Genomic DNA, 27,114 nt, shown 5'->3' with positions numbered 1-27,114 from the left:
GTCACTAATTGAGACTGATACTTAAGGAAGTCATGTGCACCTCCTTACTATGCTTGATAACGGTCTGGTGAGCAGACAGAAACGTTGCATCTGTTATTTTTGCTACATGCAATAAATACCACTCTTTTTTCACCCGAAGCTGGTGTGCTGCGGAATTTTGCTTTGTATCTGTTGGGATCCCATGCCAAGGGACTTACGCTGTACAGCACCCGCCACTCTATCTTGGAAGTGCGGCTTTCTCCTATCTCTTGATAGATAGATAGATAGATAGATAGATAGATAGGAGATAGATAGATAGATAGATAGATAGGAGATAGATAGATAGACAGATAGGAGATAGATAGATAGATAGATAGATAGATAGATAGGAGATAGATAGATAGATAGATAGATAGATAGATAGATAGATAGATAGATAGATAGATAGGAGATAGATAGATAGGAGATAGATAGATATGAGAGAGATAGATAGATAGATAGATAGATAGATAGATAGATAGATAGATAGATAGATAGGAGATAGATAGATAGATAGGAGATAGATAGATATTTTTAACCATTTTTATTAATATTAGCTTTGGTCTGGATGAGTGTTCTGATTCTCCTGCATAACCAAATATTCCGTAACGGTTGCGATAATCCTATAAAGCCTTTTTTTTTTTCCACTTGAGAAGAAGCCGCTTTCTGTTCCAATTACGGGAGTGTCGGCGGCGGCCAACAGGCTATTTGCATTGGCTTCTTCCTTCCTGGTAAGTTATCTAATAACAAATACAAGAGTAAAAATGATTAGCTGAACAGCAGAAGTAATTATCAGCCGACAATTACTTAGAAATATGAGGGAAGTTACCTTTTTTCTTCCTTCTGTTCTACCTGAAGCTATTGCCATCAAAGGTTATTTAAGCGGCGAGGCACAATAGGCAAGCCTTTAATGGACCATTAAAATACACCGTAAGTATTCTGTGTGGAACAGTCAATGACCTTATCAAAGGCCAAAAATCTAGTTTTAAAGTGACAAAGAAAGTGGAGAAAAAAAAACAGTAAAGGGAATGGTTGTAGAGGTCCCTAATAGGAGGGAAGATTAAGGCAATTTGCAGAAAGTCTGATGAAAGGCATCAAAGTGGCCGAGGAGAAAAGATGGCCGACACATCAAGGTGGTGATTTAGAGGACAGAAGACGTGTAATTAGGAGCGGAACATTAATGAGGCGATTGAAGAGACGGAATTTGCATGACGCTTTCCAGGATATAACTATTTTGAGGGATTAGAAAGTTGTGAAGATCTGATGAGCTCGAAAACTTAGTTTATAGCAGAGATTCTCAAGCTGGGGCTCTACAGCTACTGGAAACTACAACTCCCAGCATGCCCCGGCAGCCAGGCGGCAGGGGATCACTGCTTTATATAGGGAAAATGGCAAGGCTGTGTGTTATAATAGATATGTAGCACCTATCATAGTTGTATATAGTATCTGTGTATAGAATATCGACTAGCTAAAAAATTATACAAAAATTTGGAAATCATTCGTAAATAATTCCACAATGTAATATTTGAAAAACAAACAAACAAAAAAACACTCATATTATAATCCCATACAGTACTAAAAGACTATTGTACAATATTGGTACAGTGGTGTATTCTCTCCAGTCAGACACAGTGCTCTCTGCTGCCACCTCTGTTCATGTCAGGAACCGTCCAGAACTGTAGTTATAATGTAAATCCCATATGTAATAATCCCAAACAGTACCTAGTTTTGACCACTTTACAAGGACTACATAATACTGTTGTGTCCATATAATAGCCTCAAACAGTGCTTAGTGTTATTTTAAATGGTGGATAATGCCAAGTTTGTGTGTGTGTGTGTGTGTGTGTGTGTGTGTGTGTGTGTGTGTGCTTTATAACACATGGGCTGTGTTCACACAACAACTTTTTTAGGTCATTTCAGTCCGTTTTGTTGGAAGGCCATCATTTTGGCACCAAATCGCAGCCGGTTTATGCAAATTACAGCTGTCTTTTGCATAAAACTGTCTCATTTTGGTGGCAATCCCCCCCAAAATGAACATGTAACAGGAAAAAAAAAGTTACGTGACCATAACCATATACCGCATGTATAATTATAGTTATCTGTGTCTAAGATATTGATAACCTAAATAATTCTACTATTGTGATTTACAAATACTGATATACAAGTCATACAGTATGTGACATTTGCAAGTGAAATGTCACAGTAATGTAATAGCCCCATAAGTATATGTGTACTGTGTGTGTGTGTGTGTACTGTATGTGTGTGTACAATGCATGTGTGTGTACATACTGTATGTGTATTTGTGTACACTGTATGTGTATGTGTGTTTACACTGTATGTATGTGTGTACTGTATGTGTGTGTACACTGCATGTGTGTGTACGTACTGTATCTGTGTGTGTACACTGTGTTTGTACACTGTATGTGTGTTTGTGTCTACTGTATGTGTGTATGTACACTGTATGTGTGTACACTGTATGTGTGTACTGTATGTGTGTACACTGCATGTGTGTGTAGTGTATGTGTGTGTACACTGCATGTGTGTGTATGTACTGTATGTGTGTTTGTGTGTACTGTATGTGTGTGTGTATAATAACACATACACTGAATTTTTCATCATAATTAGATATCTGAATAATTATACTATAGTGATTTATAAATAATACCGCCAGTATTTTCTAGTAAAATCAGTCGCTAGTAAAATCGGTAGTCAAACTTATATAATAGCCATAGACAATAGTAAATAACTACCATACAATGACCAGTGCCATACAGTGTCCATACAATGGCAATGTGTATTACTATATGTATACTGGACGTATCATTATAGTCATATAGTATATAGTATATCTGAACCTAAAATGTTGGTATCCTGATAACCGGAGTAATTACACTAATGGGAATTATAAATAATTTCGCCATACAATGCAAAATGTAATTAATACCATCTCTCACAGTGTCCGTCTAATAGCCCCATACAGTACTTTACATGATGAATAATGGCAGTGGTGCATTATATCGTACAGGATTTTATGCTGATTATCACATCTGGGGCTGAAAATATTGCGCAGGAATGATCACTTGAATAATTCTATTAATGAGCTTTATTAATTAGACCGCTATCCAATACCAAGTATATATATATATATATATATATATATATATATATATATATATACTTGGTGCACTAACTGCGAGACTAACACCCCTAGTGCACCCATCCCGGGGCAATCCAGAACGATGCACCGGAGGTGTGTTATGTGCCCGGGCTGATTGTTGTAGTACCAAACGAGGCACTTATCACAATGGAAAGGAGTGGGATGTTTGCCCACACCCGGATACACTGACACACAAATTTTTGTAATAGAACTGGTGCAGTGCAGGTGCTACAGTGCAGACACTGAGTCCCAGGCACTTACATAGTTAAAGTCTTTACTGAAGATAACTTTGTACTATGGGGCCCCATGAATCTTAGCTATGTCTCTGATCAGCAGGTTAGATTCTACTAACCTGCTGATAGTTTCACCTTAATTAATTCCCTCAATTAGTTTCACTAGTGAAATTAACCCAACATTTTTTTCTCTCTGTTTTTGGGCTTGGGCCCACTGAAATTTTTCCAATTTGCATGGATATAAATGGTGACCTATTAGTCAAGTTCACGGCTCACAGAGTATGAAACCCTCCATCCTGAACCATGTTGGGTGTGATATTTGTCTATTTTTATGCCTTGTTCCTTTCCTGCACAGTCGGTGTTAATATCTATGGTGACTGGGATTGCTCATTCGTTATGCTGGGCCTCTCTTACTGCTTCAGCCGTTCCATCATCAGGTTGTCACCGGGATCGATCCGGACCTGGATGATTATGTATCATGAGTTTTTTTCCAATGTTTCCTAATTATGCAACACAAAATACATGTCACTGAATTGTTCTCTCATCCCGGATAGTGTCGCCTGCCTCGTATCCTTATGTTTGTGGGTTCAGATCCTCAGATGCCCAGTTTAGCCTTGTATCAACTGACTCTTCCGGACAGATTGTCATTTTGTCAATGACAATGGATGACCTTGTACATTCAGCATCTTACTAAAATTCTCCTGGTGGTTTTGATGATTATACAAGAGCCGTGATGAGTGATTCTACATACAGAGGATTCAAGTTTAAAGGGCAATACAACCATTGTAATAGGACATACTGCCATCATAGATGGGGGTCTCCCGCTCAAGACCCAGTAAGAGATCTAGTACCCAGTATAAGAGCTATAGATCAAGGTTGTTGTGACAGGGCGAAGCTGCCAATGGATGCCCCAATGTTTTCTGGTTACGCCCCATAAAGAAGTAGATAGGTGCTGACTTTCTATATTGTTGAGATGATATTGCGTTACTCTGTCAGGAAATGTTTAAGCTGTTCATGTCCACATGTTCTACCCAGTGGTTGGTATGTGAATTGAAGCTTGTTGACAGTTTGTATTGGAATTATAATAAACTGAAGAAAGAAAAGGGTGGACACATCTATAGTATATGGAAGCCCACTAAAGGATGACCCCACAAGGCTTCCTCCACCAAGCACAGATGATGGCTGGGTGTCAAGCAAAAATATGATGATTATTGGGTGATAGAGCCCACTCTAAAATAATACCAAACATTTTATTGTGGTCCATAAAGGACTCTAGCGGCAGTAGTCTTCGATGACTTACAAAAATTCCCAAAAATTTCTGTCCCATTTCCCTAAAATTGCTGTATATGGCCCCATTCACACTTTCTTTTTGGTTCATATTGCTGGTATATGCGGTTAAAAAATATGCGAACGTACATGGTGGCAGACACATTGCCTTTTGTAGATTGAATATAGTCTGGTGGTGACTATGTAAAAGTGCCAGTAAAATCATTATCAGCTGTACATAATCCTGTGTATGTGCCGCCATCAGTGATGAAGTTTAATGCTGCATTTACACGGAACGATAATTCGCCCAATCGAACGATTTCAAAATAACGTGTTTTTTATAATGATCAGCATTTAGGCAGAAAGATATATTGTTTGGAAAAATCGTTATTGCGATCGTTTTAAGAACGCTTAAAGCGTAACTATAATTTCGGTAGCCAAAAAATGAAATTCCTCAAATAAAAAGCCCTCGTGTTACCCTTTAAAAAGAGCCCTAAACTGTGTTGATAGCTTGTGCGCTCGCTGAGATATCCCCAGTTGTTATAATATAAAATAAATGAATTTTTCTTCTGGCTGAGAGAAAGTGGGCGTGGCCTATCCCTCATCTCCCTGGCTGGGTCCCTCCATTCACTGACCAGCACCTTAGCAGATGTATCACACATAGCAGGATTAGATACAGCCCCAACATACAGTATCACAATATAAGATTAGATACAGAGCTCCAGCAGATGGTATCACACACATTGGGATTAGATACAGTCATCTGCTCTCATTACACTGTAGGATAATGTCAGCCATGGAGGTGGGGGCACCTGCTGCAGAATGTTATATGTACTATGGAAGGACTACAGCTGTGTTGTGCTGGGACTTGTAGTCCTCCCCTCAGTGACTCACCCACTCTCCCTCATGCAGTACATTGGAGTCATGGGGGCACTGGATACACTTGTCCCTCCATCAGCTCTGCTTAGTGACCTCTGTGAGGAGAGGGGGGGAGAACATGCTGCTAGGAGGGGGGGAGGGTTTTTTGTTTATGTTTCTCTCTGTGTCAGGGCTGTTATCTGATCCTCCTGTCACAGTACTCTAGGTACTGCAGGAAGGGGGTGTGTCCAGCAGGAATGCAGAAATAAGTCAGAGCCAGAGAGAGCTGTAAGGGCATAATTAGCCTTATGTATTTAAAAACTGTTCATTTTAGGTTATTAATGTATATTGCAAAAATTCTTATCATGACCTAAGCTAACTAAAACTGAATGGTCAAAATATTTTATAGTTACGCTTTAAGCCCATCTCACACATGAATCAGTGAAAGACTGTTTACACGAAGCGATCTGCAAATTTTTAGCGAACGACCATCGACTACTTGAGAACATGTTGAAAGATCACGATGAACGATTTCTCGCTCGTCGCTTAATGGTTCGCTGTGTTTACACTAGCCGATTATCGCTCAAATGCTATGAGCCGATTATCACTCAAATGTTATCGTGAACGATAATCACTCTGTGTAAACGCACCATAAAGGCGGGCATTAAAGATAAGTGAACCTCTAGCATAACCGGTCCATCCCTACCTGTGTGTGCAGCATTTGATTACTGGTGGCTGGGGTTCCCTATGGGGAGGGAAGGGGTTTTCTTGACTTATCTTGAGAGATGAGCGAACTGGGTTCGGGTTCCAGTCGATCCGAACCCGAACGTTCGGCATTTGATTAGTGGCGGCTGCTGAACTTGGATAAAGCTCTAAGGTTGTCTGGAAAACATGGATACAGCCAATGACTATATCCATGATTTCCACATAGCCTTAGGGCTTTATCCAACTTCAGCAGCCACCGCTAATCAAATGCCAAATGTTCGGGTTCGGATTGACTCGAACCCGGTTCGCTCATCTCTACTAATCTCTTAGAGAACCAAGGGACTGGGCAGTGATTTTCAATCATGCTAACCGCTTTCTCCACCGACATCATTGCGAGAGTCCCAAACACCTTATATTGATGGCCGGACTCACAGTGAGTGCGGATAAAGCCGACGCAAGTTTAAGCTGAATGAAGACCTTAAGGGTTGTATGACTAATCGAGCCATGTGAAGGCTTAATAAGCAAGCGTCGATCATTAAGATTGGATTTCATGTTTGTGCCCCCATTGGCCCACATTAAAGGGCTTTAGGTGGATTGCTTTTTAGTGATGCCCCATAGGAGTTAGAGAAAATCCCATTATTTCCTCTTTTCCTCGGCAAACAGGTCTCCCAAAAATATAGGACCCATTCTTCCTGGGGGTTTGGACTAACTAACATATTATCTAACAGAAACCTAGATGTTTTTGCATTCTGACCACATCTATGTATCTGTAGACGAGTATAAAGTGGTCAGTTTTTGGTCAGATAGGACCATTTGCAATTTTTTGGCACATCATGGTCCTACCACATGTCAGGTTTATAATGGATACTTCAAACTTTCCATGACTTCCCTTCTATAGCATCATATTGTGTAGTGTAATAGGCCAATGGGTGATAACTGAGCAGGCAATCAGTAGTATAGCGTCCCTCCTCTTGGCTTGTTTCAGAGCCTGCCAGGTGGTAGATGGACTTTTCATGCTGTGCGAATTGGCAGCCAAGAGATATTTGGAATCGTCTGAGCTGGATTCAGGCCTCAGCCAATCTATAGGGCAGAAAATATTGAAAGTCACGGTTATTTGGACTGTGTCGTTTCTTGAAGAGCAGCTCCTGATATCTGCCTGACTCCGTACATTAACTCTTTATGGCCAGGAACAATAGATTTTTTTTCCTCAAGCAGCTAGTTCTGCTGAAGGAAAAATTGTGCATTTTGCTAGAAAGTTGGCCACTCTACCATGTTCATTATGCCTCTATATATTTTATATATCCACTGGTTATAAAAGCTCAGCTTGTCATATGTTTTTGCAACAAAAACATATAAAATTTATATTACCATATGATTATATAGATTTCAAAGTCATAAACACATTTAAAACATTTGCATATCGATGTAGTCACCTTCATAGTGTACAATTTATCAGAAAAAAAAACCCCAAAACTAAAAAAATTATAATAACAAAGTCAATGAACGTAGGGGGTTAAAGTTTCCAGCATTAATTTGCATTGGTTTGAATATTTTTGGATGAGCCGATTTTGAATCTGATTGAAAGTTTAATATCTTCCTCTGTAAGGGTCTGTTCACACTATGGAATCAGCATCCGCCATTCACCCAAAGAATCGACATGACCCCACCCCACCATTGTCGATTTAAGGCTTGGTTCACACCAGCATTGATGTTTCAAGTTTAAAGGAAACAGCACCAGAAAAGAGGAAGAACAGTACCCCATAGGCCCTATTGATTTTAATGGTGGTCCTACCAGGTTTCTAGTATGGTGCCCACAATTCGGTTGGCTTATCTTTAGTGATAACGTATAAAATTTCTATCAAAAGTTTAGTCCTTTAAAAAATTTGCAGAAAGTTAAAGGTGCACACATCCTTACTCCCCCTAAAGCTAGACACTTCATAGGTTTGATCCAAGTAACAAATTGATCTACCGATGACGTGGCCCAGGTCGCAGGGACTGGTATTGAACCTGCTGGTGGGCTCAAGTGTTTTGGGGGCTATTTGTCATGGTGGCCAGGAACGGTAACACCCACCCCCGAACACACGGCACCCGGACCTTGGTTTGGACTAATGTGAGGTGCGGAGTGTTGGTGCTGGTGCGGCGATAGAGATGACAGAGTCCAACTTTAAACAATGTTTAGCTTTACTTAGAAAAGGTATCTTTAGTTCAGGAGTAGTAACAAACAGTGCTCAAGTACTTAGTGTAAAAATCAATAACTGCAACAGGAACTGATAGAACATTAGTTGATGCAGGTGTATGGGACTGGATAGGAGGGCCCCTTAGCTAATTAGTGAGTATTCTGTCGGGCTGTGGTGAAGTGTCTAGTGTCTTGAGAAAGTCCTCATACTCACGTATAGATGAATCTCAACTCTTTCATCTGATCACCGTTTGCCAGTGTCGGGTTTCCGTCCTAATAGGGTAGTACAAGTCCCAGGTCACCTGTCACTGGGTGGAGCTAGCTAGTAGTATCCTTTCTACTCATCTGGGCTTAAGTCAGTAGAGAGTGTCTAACTGGCACTGTGCTCTACTGCAGTACAGCCTTAGTGTTCCTCTCCTTTCTTTAGCTGGTTGACTGCCCAACTCAACTTAAGGAAAGTCAAGACTATAGAGGGAAGTCTGTGTGTAACTAAACCTAGTTTTGGCTGCAGCTGTGCTGTAGGAGAATGTGACACCTAGTGGTTGGGTAAGGTTCAGCAGCTTATTGTCTTAACTGTGACACTGAATAGAAACACTTTTGCCTAGGTGTTTTGCCCCCCTTACAATAGGTATTTTTGGCTGTTATGGACAATGTCCCGCTAAGCGGGGGTGGAGCCTATACATTTCTAATAGTTTAGTTATGAAATGGTGGTATGTTTTAGGATATAGGCAGTAGTGATGAGCAAACATCCCGATGTTCGGTTAGGATTCAAAACACGAACATTAAAAAAAAATGATTGTGATCAGTTCGTGTTCGCCGAATATTCACAAAGCATGTGAACATACAGTAGAAGCGTTTGTTTTGGTCGTAAATTGCGCAGTTGCGTACATTTCGGTCTAGTGTTACGCACATGCATACCGATTATCAGGTTATCAGCAATGTTTGCATGTTCGAATATGTTCAAAAATGACTATTACCATTCTGATCATCTAACAAATTGTTCGCCAACACGAACAATTAGCATCATATTCATGCGGACATTTGCGATCATGTTCGCTCATCACTAATGGGCAGCACAGATTTGGGAGAGTGTATGAGTGCAGGCCAGCTGTCTTGCTTTTCTAGTGCGTAACATTAAGTCGCCACCATAGAGATCCATAAGCGTCACCTGATGGCAATCACTTCTGTCGCCTGCTGAAGAACCAATTTTTTTCTTTTGTGCTGAAAATTTAGCTTTAAAGGGTTAAACGACAGCTCTGCTCCATCTATAGTCTCAGAGACCGGTTCTACTACTGGATGGGCTGTAGACGTTTTCCTGAAGCCTTAATGGCGGCCACTTGTTAGTGCAGGCACATAGCGCAGTCAGCAGGGATGACAGGTGCATTACCCTCCACTCCTAATAATGGGGATGCCGCAGTTAGAGGAGATATTCATGGGAGAAAGTCAGAATTTGTTAAATAAAATGTAGTCTGTCTGGGGAACCCGCCGGCTTGCTTACTTATAATTGAAAAAATGCAAATGAGGACAATTAATCAGTGGACTGGCCAACTATGAAACACAGCCTACCTGGATGAATTATACATCGGCTGTGTACAGGGGCCGGCCCAGCTGCCTGTCCATTGAGAAAATCCGGAGAGCCGAGCCTTGTGTGTTATTACAGAACGCCTGGCGGCAGGAAACCAGTTCAGCTTACATTTCTGAGATTTCAGAAATTTTTATTTTTATTCATTTTTGCTTTTTTATTTCATGTTATTTTTTACCAATTTTAGTCCAAATTTTACAAAGTTTAGTTCAGAAGTAGAGATGAGCGAGCCGGGCCGAGGTTCGGGTTCATACGAATCCCGATGTCTTCCCATTCAATGGGGGAGGTGGAGACAGGTCTGTATTTCTATTTCAAGACGGGTCTCAGGCAGTTGTACAGATTTGTAAATTATTTATCTTTCAAAATCTCCAGTATTCCAGTACTTATCAGCTAATGTATGTCCTGCAGGAAGAGGTGTATTCTTACCAGTCTGACACAGTGCTCTCTGCTGCCACCTCTGTCCATGTCAGGAACTGTGCAGAGCATGAGAGGTTTTCTATCAGGATTTGCTACTGCTCTGGACAGTTCCTGACATGGACAGAGGTGGCAGCAGAGAACACTGTGCCAGACTGGAAAGAATACACCACTTCATCCAGAACATACAGCAGCTGATAAGTACTGGAAATCTTAACCTTTTTAAATGGAAGTAATTTACAAATCTGTAAAACTTTTAGACACCAGATTTGAAAACATTTTTTTTTCCTTCGGAGTAACCCTTTAAGGCCTCATTTATAGGTTTCGTTCTTGGCCTCTTTTGCAGATTATTATCATGGCTAAAAAACTGAGCCAGATGGTCCATTGCATGACGGACACCAACAGATAATAACAAATCCTGAGAGATCTCAGTGACTATAAGGGTTTGTAAGGTATTGTCAGTATATCTGAGACATGTGTAGGGGGTTGGGGGGGTGGACACCATCATCGCCCCCATACTTCTCCACAATATGACACATTATAGGGGAGATTTATTAAACATGGTGTGAAGTGAAACTGGCTCAGTTGCCCCTAGCAACCAATCAGATTCCACCTTTCATTTTCCAAAGAGTCTGTGAGGAATGAAAGGTGGAATCCGATTGGTTGCTAGGGGCAACTGAGCCAGTTTCACTTTACACCATGTTTGATAAATCTCCCCCCTTTTTTTTTTCCCTCATAAATTCTTATGAATTCAGTGAAAAAATGAAAAACAAAAACCTCAATTTAGAGGTGAAGTGTAGGCCCTTAGCAGGATAAGGTTGGGTTCACACTGCGTTTTTGCAATCCGTTTTTGCAATCCGTTTTTGCAATCCGTTTTTTGCAAAAAACGGATGAAAAACGGATTGCGAAAAACTGATGCATTTGTGTGCATCCGTTTTGATTCGTTTTTCTATTGACTTCCATTATAAAAAAAAATGGATCAAATCGGATCCGTTTTTTTTGACGGACACAAAAACGTTGCTGACACTATTTTTTTTTTTTCGTAAAAAAAAAACGGAGGATCCGTTAAACGTATGCTGAAAACGCAGTGTGAACCCAGCCTAAGGATAGAGCCGTCATATTACCATATGTGTGATGTGTAGGAGGCCGTACATCTCCTGCCGCACAGGATTACTGAGTACTATAGAGATGGATGGAAGCAGTGTACTCTCCTGCTGGAGCAGCCCCCGGGGATGGGGGTATGCTCCGGGCTGTTTATACCGCCATATAAATGGCTCTGCAGTCTTTCCGCACTGATTGCGCTCACAGCTATGCAGAGTAACTGTTTCCTCTATGGTGGATCCCTTGTTATGTGACCGGCAGCCATCCCCGCAGCCTGTCAGCTTGTGATGCAAGGGTGGCAGCCTTCATCCTTCCTCCTGCAGTGCAGCACGCAGCTCTGGAGGCGGCTGGAGAATGGAGACCTGGGCAGTCAGCTGTATCTGGGCAGGACATCTCACACGCTGGACTGACCGAGCCCTGCTAAGAAGCAAAGGATAAATCACACCCTATTAGACGAGTGAAGGGAACATCAAGACACCTCAGATGTCTGTGCTATGAATGGCAATGTGCACCGGCTATCTGCGCGTCTTTAAATAAAAAAATACATTCTATTGGTGTAGTGGATTCGGTCACTGTGGTGGTATAGCAGAGCTGGGTTTGTAATTTATTAGATTTAATAGTTATTTGTAAAGAGGGGGGGCGTCAACGTTACAGGGTAAAGACTGTTTTAATATATTGCCTGTTATTGCTATGTATATAACTAGGCTGTTTTGTTTAGGCCATGTTCACACACTGGCTGTTTTTATTGGACGGACGTCATTTAACAGCAAATTTTATAACAACAGAAGTTATTTTGATGGTGTGGCCTGAGCGTGCAAAAGACTGTGCACTTTTAGAGACTGTTTTAATGTGTTAGACTGTTATTGGCTTTGTGTTGTTGGTTGTGTAGGTTGTATTGTTAGTGAGCACTCTTCTGGTTGGGCATCTAGAGGCGTTGGGTTGCTTGGACTAGGAGGTAACAATGCCATGCTATTTGGGAGCAAGAATGATGGTTTCTTAGCTGTCAGCTGACAGGGTGAGGAGACGGTATTTGCATAGGCCCTGGGTGTGGCTGGGGGAGTGATGTAATGGGAGACGCTGGGGGAGGGATGGGGGAAGCAGGGGGAGTGATGTGATAGGGGAGGCTGGGGGAGTGATGTGATGGGGGAGGCTGGGGGAGTGATGAGATGGGGAAGCAGGGGGAGTGATGTGATGGGGGAGGCTGGGGGAGTGATGTGATGGGGGAAGCAGGGGGAGTGATGTGATGGGGAAGCAGGGGGAGTGATGTGATGGGGGAAGCCGGGGGAGTGATGTGATGGGGGAAGCAGGGGGAGTGATGTGATGGGAGAGGCTGGGGGAGTGATTTGATTGGGGAGACTGAGGGAATGATGTAATGGGAGAGGCTGGGGGAGTGATGGGGGAAGCAGGGGGAGTGATGTGATGGGGGAGGCTGGGGGAGTGATGTGATTGGGGAGACTGGGGGAGTGATGTGATGGGAGACTGGGGGAGTGATGTGATGGGAGACTGGGGGAGTGATGTGATGGGGGAGGCTGGGGGAGTGATGGGGAAGCAGGGGGGGTGATGTGATGGGGGAGTGATGGGAAAGCAGGGGGAGTGATGTGATGGGAGAGGCTGGGGGAGTGATGGGGGAAGCAGGGGGAGTGATGGGGGAGTGATGGGGAAGCAGGGGGAGTGATGTGATGGGAGAGGCTGGGGAGTGATGTAATTGGGGAGACTGGGGGTGTGATGTAATGGGAGAGGCTGGGGGAGGGATGGGGGAAGCAGGGGGAGTGATGTAATGGGAGAGGCTGGGGGAGTGATGGGGAAGCAGGGGGAGTGATGTGATGGGAGAGGCTGGGGGAGTGATGTGATTGGGGAGACTGGGGGTGTGATGTAATGGGAGACGCTGGGGGAGGGATGGGGGAAGCAGGGGGAGTGATGTGATGGGGGAGGCTGGGGGAGTGATGGGGGAAGCTGGGGGAGTGATGTGATGGGGGAGGCTGGGGGAGTGATGTGATGGGGGAGGCTGGGAGAGTGATGTGATGGGGGAGGCTGGGGGAATGATGTGATGGGGGAGGCTTGGGTAGTGATGTGATGGGGGATGCTGGGAAAGTGATGTGATGGGGGAGGCTTGGGTAGTGATATGATGGGGGAGGCTTGGGTAGTGATGTGATGGGGGAGGCTGGGGAAGTGATGTGATGGGGGACGCTTGGGGAGTGATGTGATGGGGGACATTTTAGTAATGTATACTTACCTATCCCGTTTCCCCGCCACTGCCAGATCCCGGGCTGCCCGCCCTCCACCGCTGTTTGTGTTTTAGCAACATCTAACATCTAAATGGAGCGACACAGAAAGCGGGTGGCAAAGGAACTGGGATTGGCGGGGGACAGGTAAATATACATTACTGACAGGATGCCCAATTATCATATTATCCCAGACAGCCCTTTAACAATCATAGGGACTGTTGCTTATGTGTAATCGGCTGAACATGCTAGCAATCTGGAGAGTCAACCGGTGCGGCCATTTTAGCTCAGAAAGGAGCCAAGGAAAGATAGGTTAAGGGAGGCTTCTGGATGGGGCTATAACTGGATAAAATACCAGCTCAAGAAGGACTTGGGGTACATACAATAGGTTAGCTGCCCTGTGGACTGAGATAGAGCCTGGAGGTTTAATTCCCATCATGTAGTGGACTGGCGTAAATTGTTAAAGAGGTTGGTTACTAGAGGGGCTCTCAGGAATATGGTGTGGTGTTGGAGAGACCCTCCTCCTTTGTGGTGTATACTGTAAATTGATAGTTTACAAGATCACTTTCAAGAAGGTCGTATGAAAGCAACACTGCTCAAAGTTAAAATTAACCTGTAGAACATTTTAGCTCCACTGCTTTCAATATCATTCTTGTTTTGGAAAAGTTCAAGTACAAATTGTACCGTAACCACCAAGCTTGATATGTTTAGGACATGTGCCAGTAGTAATGGAGCGGAGCTGAGGCTGACGTTTGGAATGTGTCTTATGGACATGAATAAGTTATATAAGGTTTTACTTTAAAGGGATTTTTTGGTTCCCTCAGGCTTATTTTCTTGCAGTTGCAATCCCTCCGCTCCCTATTCATATTATATTAATAAAAGGGGACGTCATTGGCTGACACAATAATGGTGACACCACTGAAGTTACCATTCACCAGCTTCCATCCTTTGTACTAGGGATTGTCTGCACTACATGGGGTACGCTGTATAAAATAGTATAGTAAGGGATAACATCATCTCATGCTGGGTACAATAAGACAGGAACAGTGCAACAAATCACAGTGCGATTAGTTAGGGGGTAAGTGTAGGACGCCCGCTGTTCACTCCCCTTACCTGCTATGTAAGATCTCTTGCATACAAGGCCATGATCTGTATCCCGATAATACATGTTATCTCAACCAGTAAGAAGAATTACACAGAATTTGCATATATATTACAGATCTGGAAACAAATTTTGCATAGTTATGTATGGCAGGACACAGAAATTTGCATATATATGTATAATTAGAAATGTGCGAATAATTGGAAATTTGGTATGCCGCCAATCTGCTGAGTATGATCGTATGATCTGAAGCCTATACTAGTTAGATAATGTACATGACTAAAAATAAGCAGTACTGGCTGAAGAGATGTACAGAAATGTTCATCTGATGGCTATGGGGCCATATGGACTTCATTGACTTCTATGGGGCTTGATTGACTTAATTGACTTATATGGGGCCATATTGACTTCATTGACCTATATGGGGCCATATTGACTTTGCTGACTTCTATGGGACCATTTTGACTTCTTCTATGGGGCCATATTGATTTCACTAACTTCTATGTGACCATATTGAATTTGTTGTTTTCTATGGGGCCATATTGACTTCATTGACATACTGTATGGGACCATATTGACTTCATTGACCTATATGGGTCCATATTGATTTTGCTTACTTCTATGGGACCATGTTGACTTCTATGGGGACATATTGACTTCACTGACTTGTATGGAGCCATATGGACATCTTGACTTCTATGGAGCCATATTGACTTCATTGACTTCTATGGAGCCATACTGACTTCTTTGACTTCTATGGGACCATATTGACTTTATTGATTTCTATGGGGACATATTGACTTCTATGGAGCCATACTGACTTCATTGACTTGTATGGAGCCATACTGACTTCACTGACTTCTATGGAGCCATATTGACTTCATTGATTTCTATGGAGCCATATTCACTTCACTGACTTCTATGTGGCCATATTGACTTCTATGGAGCCATACTAACTTCACTGACTTCTATGGAGCCATATTGACTTCACTGACTTCTATGGAGCCATTTTGACCACCTACTTTTATGGGGCCATATTAACTTCTTTGACTTCTATGGCACCATATTGACTTGATTGACTTCTTTTGGGCCATATTGACCTCATTCATTTCTATAGGGCCATAATAATTTCATTGATATATTGAATTTGGCCAAATTGACACCAATAACTTATAGGGGTTAATTTGACTTCAATAGGGCTATATTGACTTTAGTGAGTTGCATTAAACCATAGATTTTTTTTTGTTCCATATTGACTTTTTAGAGTGCCTTTACTTACTTCTGTGAGACTCTATTGCCTTCATTTTCGGTCTGTATTGACTTTGGTCATATCAACTTTGTTTCCTAGAGAGATCTGTGTTTTGGGGTATAGGGAGAGATCTATTTATCAAGGCCAATGAGCTGGGGAGCACCCAGGTGGAGCAGCATGAAAGAAAGATACATTATTTTAATTTCTATGGGGATGTATTGACTATATTGACTTGGTGCCATATTGACTTTTGTGTATCAGGCTATATTAGCTGGTTATATATCTGCTGTATCGAATTCATTGACTTTTATGGGGCTATGTTAACTTCTACCGAGCTGTATGGGTATATTTACATGTATAAGGCTAGATTGGCTTCATTGACTACTGTGGATATGTGTTATCTTCTATGGGGCTGTACTGATGTCCCTGACCTCTATAGAGCTGCAATGATACTCTGACCTCTGAAAGTCTGTATTTGCTTTATTGATTTTTACAGAAATGTATTGACTTTGTTGAGTTCTAATAGGCCACATAACCTATACTGACCTACAGTATATGGTATTGGGGCCATTTACTTCTATGGAAATGTGTTGACTTCATTGACTTCCACAGGGCTGTATTGATGTCATTGACTTGTCTAGAGCTACATTGATGTCATTGACTTCTATTGGGATATATATATATATATATATATATATATATATATATATATATATATATATATATAGCAATGTGCGGGCCTTACTGACTTTATTGACACTATATCGACTTCATTGATTTTTATGGGGCTACTGTGACTAGTTGGTTTTACCCTACTTCTATAGCGCTCCATTGACTTCTATAGGTCCGACCTGATTTGTTGACTTCCATGAGGCCATATTGGCTTCATTGACTTCTATGGGACTGTGATACAATGACATTAATGATGCTATATATTCTTTATTAGGCATTTCACATGTGGCCCTTATGTTTTAGTTGCATACAGGTAATATATTCATATTATCTGTCATTGGCAAAGCCTGAATGTGATCAAAGGGCTCACTCAACATATATCTCTGTATATAATGTAGCTTATCTTATATATTGTAGATCTCCCTGCTGATCAGTAGATTTGTAATACAATAGACAATACCAGGCAGATCCGGGTACAGGTCATGCTCCATAAGGAATAAGCAGCTCTTTAGGCACTTAAAGGGGTTATTTAGCGAAAATCTTTTTCTTTCAAATCAACTGATATCCGAAAGTTATATAGATTTGTAATTTACTTCTATTAAAAAAATCTCAACTGTTCCCATACTTATTATCTGCTGTATGCCATGCATGAAATGTTGTTTTATTTTCAGTCTGGCAGTGCTCTCTGCTGCCATATCTGGCCTAGACAGGAACTGTCCAGAGCAGCAGCAAATCCCCATAGAAAACCTCTCCTGCTCTGGACAGTTCCTGTCTCGGCCAGAGATGTCAGCAGAGAGCACTGTGTCAGACTGAAAATAAAACATTTCCTGCAGGACATACAGTAGCTAATAAGTATGGGAAGACTTGAGATTTTTTAATAGAAGTAAATTACAAATCTGTATAACTTTCTGACACCAGTTGATTTAAAAGAATTTTTTTTCCGCTGGACAACCCCTTTAATTTTGCCAGCCCTGACACTATGCCCTGGCTGGGGCTGGCATAGTCTATATATAAGTGCACCCTTATATAACCATAAGAAGTATGATAACATTACTGTGTGTCATTGCATCCTGCTGCTATTCGGCTTTCCAGGCCATCCTTGCAGATTTCGAGGGATAACTGCTTTACTCTCTTATTCCAATAATTCAGTGTCTGCAGCCGCGGCTTTCACCGAAACAGAGAGATGGTACATTGCTGATGCATAGAAGCAAAAGAATTCATTGTGGAATTGTTCTCCTGAAATGTCTGGCTCACTTAGGTGTGCGTGTGTGCTTGAAGGTGCTGAGGCTGAGCAGTTTATCAGCACTGCCATCTACTGGCGGAAGGGGCTCCTTGCAGGCCAGCATTGTCCCAGTCAGGATTACAAATGACAGGGTGTTAGTGCTATGAAATGACACAGATGCACTGAAATTCCAATCGGATTTAATGGGAGATTTGGTACTAATGCTTCTTCATGCATGGCCCTTTCTACAGCTGCATAATGAAGACCACTGCGGGCCGCCATTTAGAGCATCACTCATATTGCAATGTTACAAACAGGATTCATTTTCTTAACAGCCCATTAGGAAGGAGAAGCGATTTCAGCACGTAGGCCGGCGCTGGCTCTGTGTACACGACCTACGTGGCGGCAAAACATCCAATCCATTAATACCGTCCCTTCTCATGTATCAACAGGTTGAAGCTTATTAGGACACTTCTCAATTTATTATGTCACCTGCACACTTACTGTGTATATTGGGTTCAATGTCGCAGAGCGTAATCTGTCAGACATAGCAGAGCTGAGTTTGTCGGGTAACATAAATCATTGTGATGCCCCATGTGGTTGTATGTGGAATTGCAGGTAAATTATTCTTCCAGATGTACTCTAGCCCTGCTATATCTGTATGCTGTTGCTAGTCCTTTTTGGCATCTAGCTTGTGTGAACCTTGACAACTTAAAAGTGTCACTGTCACTTTTTTTTTTTTTTTTTTTGCAGAAATCAATAATACAGATGATTTTAAGAAACTTTGTAATTGGCTTTATTAGGCAAATATGCCCCTATCTGCATTCAAAAAGAGACTTTCCCAGGTACCCCCCCCCCCCCCCCCCCCCCCCACACACACACACACCTCATTCACTGCTCATTTTCAGGGAATCTCGACCCTTTTACATCAGACGTGCCCTGTGTAACCGATGGAGAGGGAAGGGGGGGGGGAGGGAGATTAGTCGCCAGCAGAGAGCAGAGAACAAAGGATTACACAGCGGGACATGTGTGAAAGCCTCTATTCAGAGGTCAGAGAGGTCAGTGCTGACTTAAGAGGAGATAGCCAGGTGATGTAGCTGTAAATTAACTCTTTGTTGTCCTGTTTGGGTGCCTCATGTCCCTCCACCCCTCCCCTCTCCATAGACAATCATGAGGACAGGGAGGAGAGCTTCATACTGCTTTCTCATGATCAAAATGCATTTTTCGGCTAATAAACCCAATTACAAAGTTTCTTAAAATCGCCTGTACTATTGATTTCTGCAAAAAAATAAAATAAAATTAAATGACAGTGACACATGACAATCTCAGCTCTGCTGCATCAGCACATCTGTATAATTCTTGCAGATGTACTTAGCTCTGCTATATATGTGTATGTCGCTGATAATTCTGTTCAGCTTCCAGTATGCATTATGACCGTTTGAATTGTATCAAATGACAATCTCAGCTCTGCTGCATCAGCATATCTGTATTGTTCTTGCAGATGTACTCTGGCTCTGCTATATCTGTATGTTGTTGCTAGTTCTTTTTGGCGTCTAGTGTGTGTGAACCTTGGCAACTTGAGTTGTATGACATGACAATCTCAGCTCTGCTGCATCAGTACATCTGTATAGTTCTTGTTGTACGCTAGCTCTGCTATATATGTAGTTCTATTCAGCTTCCAGTATGCATTATGACCGCTTGAATTGTATCACATGACAATCTCAGCTCTGCTATATCTAATGCTACATTTACACGAAGCGATAATTCGCCTAATTGATCGTTTAATGATTTTGAAGCAACAATTTGGTTTTTATAACAATCAGCGATTAAGCTGCGTTTACACGGAACAATTATTGTTCGAATGTTCGCAATAACGATCGCATTTCAGCGATAATCGTTCCGTGTAAACACAGCTAACAATCAAGCAACAATCGAGAAATCGTTCATTGTGATCTTTCAACATGTTCTCAAATCGTCGTTGGTCGGTCGCAAAAAATTCACAGATCGCTTCGTGTACAGTCTTTCACCTATTCATCCTATGTGTGAGATGGGCTTAAGCGATCTTAAAAACGATCGTAATAACGATTTTTCTTACGAATATTCAAACAATTTTTCTAAGGATTTATTCGTCTAAACGCTGATCGTTATAAAAACCATATCGTTGCTTCAAAATCGTTAAACGATCAAATGGGTGAATTATCGCTTCGCGTAAACGCAGCATTAGACAAATAAATTGTTAGAAAAATTGTTATTGCGATCGTTTTTAAGATCGCTTAAGCTTATCATAGGGTGAATCGATGAAAGACTGTTTACACAAAGCGATCTGCAATTTTTTAGCGAATGACCAATGACTATTCGAGAACGATTTCTCACTCAATGCCTGATCATTTGCTGTGTTTACACGAGCCGATTATCGTTCAAATGTGATCGTTATTGCGAAAATTTGAACGATAATCGTTCTGTGTAAATGCAGCATTAGTGTTGGCTAGATGCAGCAGACCTGAACCATCATTTAAAGGTTTCTGTATGCTCCATGATTGAACAACTTTATGGTGCGTTTACACGGAACGATTATCGTTCGGATTTTCGCAATAGCGATCGCATTTGAGCGATAATCGGCTCGTGTAAACACAGTGAATGATTGAACGACAAATAAGAAATCGTTCATTTTGATCTTTCAACATGTTCTCAAATCGTCGTTGGTCGTTCGCAACAAATTCGCAGATCGCTTAGTGTAAACAGTGTTTTACAGATTCACCCTATGTGTGAGATGGGCTTAAGCGATCTTAAAACGATTGCAATAACGATTTTTCCAACGATTATTCTAACAATTTATTCGTTTAAACGCTGATCATTATGAAAACCAAATTGTTGCTTGAAAATCATAAAACGATCGACTGGGCGAATTATCGCTTCGTGTAAACGGATCATCAGTGTAAGTCTTATCACCGACAATGTGGACTCTACTTTAATGTAGCACTGATGTAGCAGAGCTGAACTGGGTTTCTTTTTTGCATGAATTGCCTCAGTGCGGGTTGTATCATGTGACAGTCATAGCTCCGCTGCAGAGCTGTAGCACAGTTCAATCTGTCTTTTAACATGTTCTTTAAAACACCACAATAAATTATTAAGAGACCTGAATGTGAGTTATGTCACTACAATTCCCATCATGCCTGGACAGCCAAAGCTTCGCTGGGAATTGTAGTTTTGCAACAGCTGGAGAGCCGAACATTCCCCACCCCTGTTTTATTAGCTTATTTTATGCACCAGATATAGTAGTGTGAGTTCTATCCCAAACTCAGCTCTGCTAAGTCTGTTTCTTTCAGATAATCATGTTCAGATGCAGCAGAGCTATGTTATATCATATAACATACTCATCTATACTAGGATGTAGGAGAGCTGAATGTGAACGTCGATGCAGCAGAGCTATGTTATATCATATAACATACTCATCTTTACTAGGATGTAAGAGAGCTGAATGTGAACGTAGAAGCAGCAGAGCTATATTATATCATATATCAGACTCATCTATACTAGGATGTAGGAGAGCTGAATGTGAACGTAGATTCAGCAGAGCTATGTTATATCATATAACAGACTCATCTATACTAGGATGTAGGAGAGCTGAATGTGAACGTAGATGCAGCAGAGCTATGTTATATCATATAACATACTCATCTATACTAGGATGTAGGAGAGCTGAATGTGAACGTCGATGCAGCAGAGCTATGTTATATCATATAACATACTCATCTATACTAGGATGTAGGAGAGCTGAATGTGAACGTCGATGCAGCAGAGCTATGTTATATCATATATCAGACTCATCTATACTAGGATGTAGGAGAGCTGAATGTGAACGTCGAGGCAGCAGAGCTATGTTATATCATATATCAGACTCATCTATACTAGGATGTAGGAGAGCTGAATGTGAATGTAGAAGCAGCAGAGCTATGTTATATCATATATCAGACTCATCTATACTAGGATGTTGGAGAGCTGAATGTGAACGTAGATGCAGCAGAGCTATGTTATATCATATAACAGATTCATCTATACTAGGATGTAGGAGAGCTGAATGTGAACATAGATGCAGCAGAGCTATGTTATATCATATATCAGATTCATCTATACTAGGATGTAGGAGAGCTGAATGTGAATGTAGAAGCAGCAGAGCTATGTTATATCATATATCAGAATCATCTATACTAGGATGTAGGAGAGCTGAATGTGAACGTAGATGCAGCAGAGCTATGTTATATCATATATCAGACTCATCTGTACCAGGGTGTAGGAGAGCTGAATGTGAACGTAGATGCAGCAGAGCTATGTTATATCATATAACATACTCATCTATACCAGGGTGTAGGAGAGCTGAATGTGAACGTAGAAGCAGCAGAGCTATGTTATATCATATAACATACTCATCTATACTAGGATGTAGGAGAGCTGAATGTGAATGTAGAAGCAGCAGAGCTATGTTATATCATATATCAGACTCATCTATACTAGGATGTAGGAGAGCTGAATGTGAATGTAGATGCAGCAGAGCTATGTTATATCATATATCAGACTCATCTATACTAGGATGTAGGAGAGCTGAATGTGAACGTAGATGCAGCAGAGATATGTTATATCATATAACATACTCATCTATACTAGGATGTAGGAGAGCTGAATGTAAACGTAGATGCAGCAGAGCTATGTTATATCATATATCAGACTCATCTATACTAGGATGTAGGAGAGCTGAATGTGAACGTCGAGGCAGCAGAGCTATGTTATATCATATATCAGACTCATCTATACTAGGATGTAGGAGAGCTGAATGTGAATGTAGAAGCAGCAGAGCTATGTTATATCATATATCAGACTCTTCTATACTAGGATGTAGGAGAGCTGAATGTGAACGTAGATGCAGCAGAGCTATGTTATATGATATAACAGATTCATCTATACTAGGATGTAGGAGAGCTGAATGTGAACATAGATGCAGCAGAGCTATGTTATATCATATATCAGAATCATCTATACTAGGATGTAGGAGAGCTGAATGTGAATGTAGAAGCAGCAGAGCTATGTTATATCATATATCAGACTCATCTATACTAGGATGTAGGAGAGCTGAATGTGAACGTAGATGCAGCAGAGCTATGTTACATCATATATCATACTCATCTATACCAGGGTGTAGGAGAGCTGAATGTGAACGTAGATGCAGCAGAGCTATGTTATATCATATAACATACTCATCTATACTAGGATGTAGGAAACCTGAATGTGAATGTAGAAGCAGCAGAGCTATGTTATATCATATAACAGACTCATCTATACTAGGATGTAGGAGAGCTGAATGTGAATGTAGATGCAGCAGAGCTATGTTATATCATATATCAGACTCATCTATACTAGGATGTAGGAGAGCTGAATGTGAACGTAGATGCAGCAGAGATATGTTATATCATATATCAGACTCATCTATACTAGGATGTAGGAGAGCTGAATGTGAATGTAGATGCAGCAGAGCTATGTTATATCATATATCAGACTCATCTATACTAGGATGTAGGAGAGCTGAATGTGAACGTAGATGCAGCAGAGATATGTTATATCATATATCAGACTCATCTATACCAGGGTGTAGGAGAGCTGAATGTGAATGTAGATGCAGCAGAGCTATGTTATATCATATAACATACTCATCTATACTAGGATGTAGGAGAGCTGAATGTGAACGTCGAGGCAGCAGAGCTATGTTATATCATATAACATACTTATCTATACTAGGATGTAGGAGAGCTGAATGCGAACGTTGAGGCAGCAGAGCTATGTTATATCATATATCAGACTCATCTATACTAGGATGTAGGAGAGCTGAATGTGAACGTAGAAGCAACAGAGCTATGTTATATCATATAACAGATTCATCTATACTAGGATGTAGGAGAGCTGAATGTGAACATAGATGCAGCAGAGCTATGTTATATCATATATCAGAATCATCTATACTAGGATGTAGGAGAGCTGAATGTGAACATAGAAGCAGCAGAGCTATGTTACATCATATATCAGACTCATCTATACTAGGATGTAGGAGAGCTGAATGTGAACGTAGATGCAGCAGAGCTATGTTATATCATATAACAGACTCATCTATACTAGGATGTAGGAGAGCTGAATGTGAATGTAGATGCAGCAGAGCTATGTTACATCATATATCATACTCATCTATACCAGGGTGTAGGAGAGCTGAATGTGAACGTAGATGCAGCAGAGCTATGTTATATCATATATCAGACTCATCTATACTAGGATGTAGGAGAGCTGAATGTGAACGTAGATGCAGCAGAGATATGTTATATCATATATCAGACTCATCTATACTAGGATGTAGGAGAGCTGAATGTGAACGTAGAAGCAGCAGAGCTATGTTATATCATATATCAGACTCATCTATACCAGGGTGTAGGAGAGCTGAATGTGAATGTAGATGCAGCAGAGCTATGTTATATCATATATCAGACTCATCTATACTAGGATGTAGGAGAGCTGAATGTGAACGTAGATGCAGCAGAGATATGTTATATCATATAACATACTCATCTATACCAAGGTGTAGGAGACCTGAATGTAAACGTAGATGTAGCAGAGCTGAGATAGTCGCACATATAACTCAATGACAATCTCAGCTCTGCTACATCTACGTGTAGTGTACTGTAGGTAATATTTATTCATAACATCATGACAGGAGTCACACAGCAGATATTGTTGGCGCAGATATACGCGATTCCTATCAACTTCTACGGTGACAGAGGTTTCTGCACAGTTGACTCCGAATATAAGATACATGGGGGAGATTTATCAAACATGGTGTAAAGTGAAACTGGCTCAGTTGCCCCTAGCAACCAATCAGATTCCACTTCTCATTCCTTACAGACTCTTTGGAAAATGAAAGGTGGAATCTGATTGGTTGCCGGGGGCAACTGAGCCAGTTTCACTTTACACCATGTTTGATAAATCTCCCCCCTTGAGTCGGTCTATATAAGTGTGTACACATAGTACTCTCTGTTTTTTACCCATCTCAAGTGTTTACATCATATGATGGGACCCGGGCCGCTTCTAGGTCACCGATAAATCCTCTAGAATATTGAGTATTGTTAATGTCAAGGTTCGGCTGTATACAGCGACTACAGAACACTGACGGCATCGGCAATTATTCATCAAATCGAAACATTCTTCAAGATATTTTTCCGCTAAACATTTCATTTCCATTTAGAATTTCATCTCTTCTCATAAAGCAATGTTTGTTTAGTGACTCAGTGACAGGGGAAAGGGAAAGAAGTCAAATTTAAAGGGGTACTCTTTCTTTCAGATCAACCGGTGTCAGAAAATTATATAGATTTGTAATTTACTCCTACTTAAAAAATCTCCAGTCTTCCTGTAATTATCAGCTGCTGTATGTCCTGCAGGAAGTGGTGTATGATAACCGCTAAGTTACCACAGCTCCATTCTCCAGTCTCCCTCCACTAACCAGTATACAAAGTAGTCCCTCACTAATACATGATGCTATGCAATCTCATCTCCCGGATGATTATTATCCTTTGTCCTGTTCATCCCTTTTATTGAAAGGAGCACTGTCATTACCAATAAATAATGTTACATCAGCAGGGGAGGCGATATACATATATCTATATATCCATCCCTATAAGTACACATGTGTGTGTGTGTGTGTGTATATATATATATATATATATATATATATATATATATATATATATATATATAAATATAAATATATATATATATATATATATATATATATATATGGAGAGAGAGAGAGAGAGAAATTATACTATGTATAAGCCCATTCTCCCTATGAGACGGTTATATTTGTAGGAATTTCTACATATACAGGCTTATCAAAGTGCATAAAAGAAGGACATGATATACCAAAGTACAAAGCAATGAATGTTCCTGGTGAGTCCACTTTCTGAAGTCAGCAGAACAAGGAACAGCAGGGGGCGCTGCCACTGACACCAATGCATGAGATCTCATAAGAGAAACAGCATTTCTAATGAATTGCTATGGATGAAATATTTATGTTCACGCATACCAATAAAATACACATAGGACAGCCCCTTTAAGAGCAACTATTCAATTGTGAGACTCTTAACCTCCTCCAGAACAATGTTATGTCGGTGGCGTAATACAGTGAAAAGAGATGCAAATTGCTCTCTCTATACATTGTATATGTGGATACAAGAAGAATGAGGAGGAATGCAATTATTCCCATATCCAGCCGATTGTATTGGTACAATATGGAGCTGTAATAAATGGTATCATTATACTATACTATATCTATTAGAAGCTTACCGTCAGAGAGACAGGAACCCAACCGTTCCACCAGCCTCCAATCCTTACACCAATGTCTTCTAGACAAATAAATTATAGATAAAATTGGGATTTGCATTTAAATTACATTTAGATTTTTTTTTTTTTTTTCAATTTGGCCATAGAAGATTATTCATTGAAACAATGAAACAGGTCAGGGAGAGCCCTGGGTAATTCCCGTGTGACAATATGCAAATGACCAACTGCTATGCAGAAGCAGGGACTTCTGGGAGAGGTCATTTGCATACTATCCCTCATGGTTTATACCTTATCTGCTAAGGATTTTGGATTTAGATGGGAATCACAGGAGCTGCTGGATGTTTTGTACTTTTCTACATAGTTTAGTGCTCAGTAGGATAGGGCAAGGCTTAGGCACTTATCTCTAGAATGGAGACAGAATAGGGCGGTAACAGTGCCTGTAATAATAATAATAATAATAATAATAATAATAATAATAATAATAATAATGTGGCAGATATTCTCCTATACCCTATGCACAGATGACAGATTTTTTTTTTCATAGAGATTTTTTGCCTGGGCTCCACATTGAAATTCACAGGAAATAAGCCAACTCCTACTTATGTCAATGGAAAATCCAGGTAATCTGTTAGATCACTATGTGTGGAATAATCTCATAAAATTAAGCTAATCCATACAAGTATCCATGCCCATATCTAAATACCCAAGTGTGGCAGAGACTGCAGTGTTAGATGAGCCAGGGTGCAGTAATGGTGATGTAGCAGAGC

The 27,114-nt window shown here is 40.9% G+C and overlaps 1 protein-coding gene across 14 annotated transcripts in view; it reads left to right on the top strand.

Moving 5' to 3' along the window:
- The window catches only part of CTNNA2 (catenin alpha 2), a 1,387,623-nt gene that overhangs the window by 1,346,719 nt on the left and 13,790 nt on the right, over window positions 1-27,114 (top strand). For 2 of the 14 annotated variants that reach the window (XM_069977187.1, XM_069977186.1), the window contains one exon: window positions 26,892-26,967. The exons of the other annotated variants lie outside the window; for them this stretch is intronic. In XM_069977187.1, coding sequence (XP_069833288.1) covers window positions 26,892-26,918 — 27 coding nt within the window. In that variant the 3' untranslated portion in view covers window positions 26,919-26,967. The remainder of the gene's footprint in view (window positions 1-26,891; window positions 26,968-27,114) is intronic. 14 annotated transcript variants of the gene reach the window in all.

This window comes from Dendropsophus ebraccatus, chromosome 7 (genome assembly GCF_027789765.1).
Source record: "Dendropsophus ebraccatus isolate aDenEbr1 chromosome 7, aDenEbr1.pat, whole genome shotgun sequence".
Taxonomy (NCBI): domain Eukaryota; kingdom Metazoa; phylum Chordata; class Amphibia; order Anura; family Hylidae; genus Dendropsophus; species Dendropsophus ebraccatus.
Note: the sequence above shows the minus strand (reverse complement) of the source record. Positions and strands in the feature narration are given on the sequence as shown.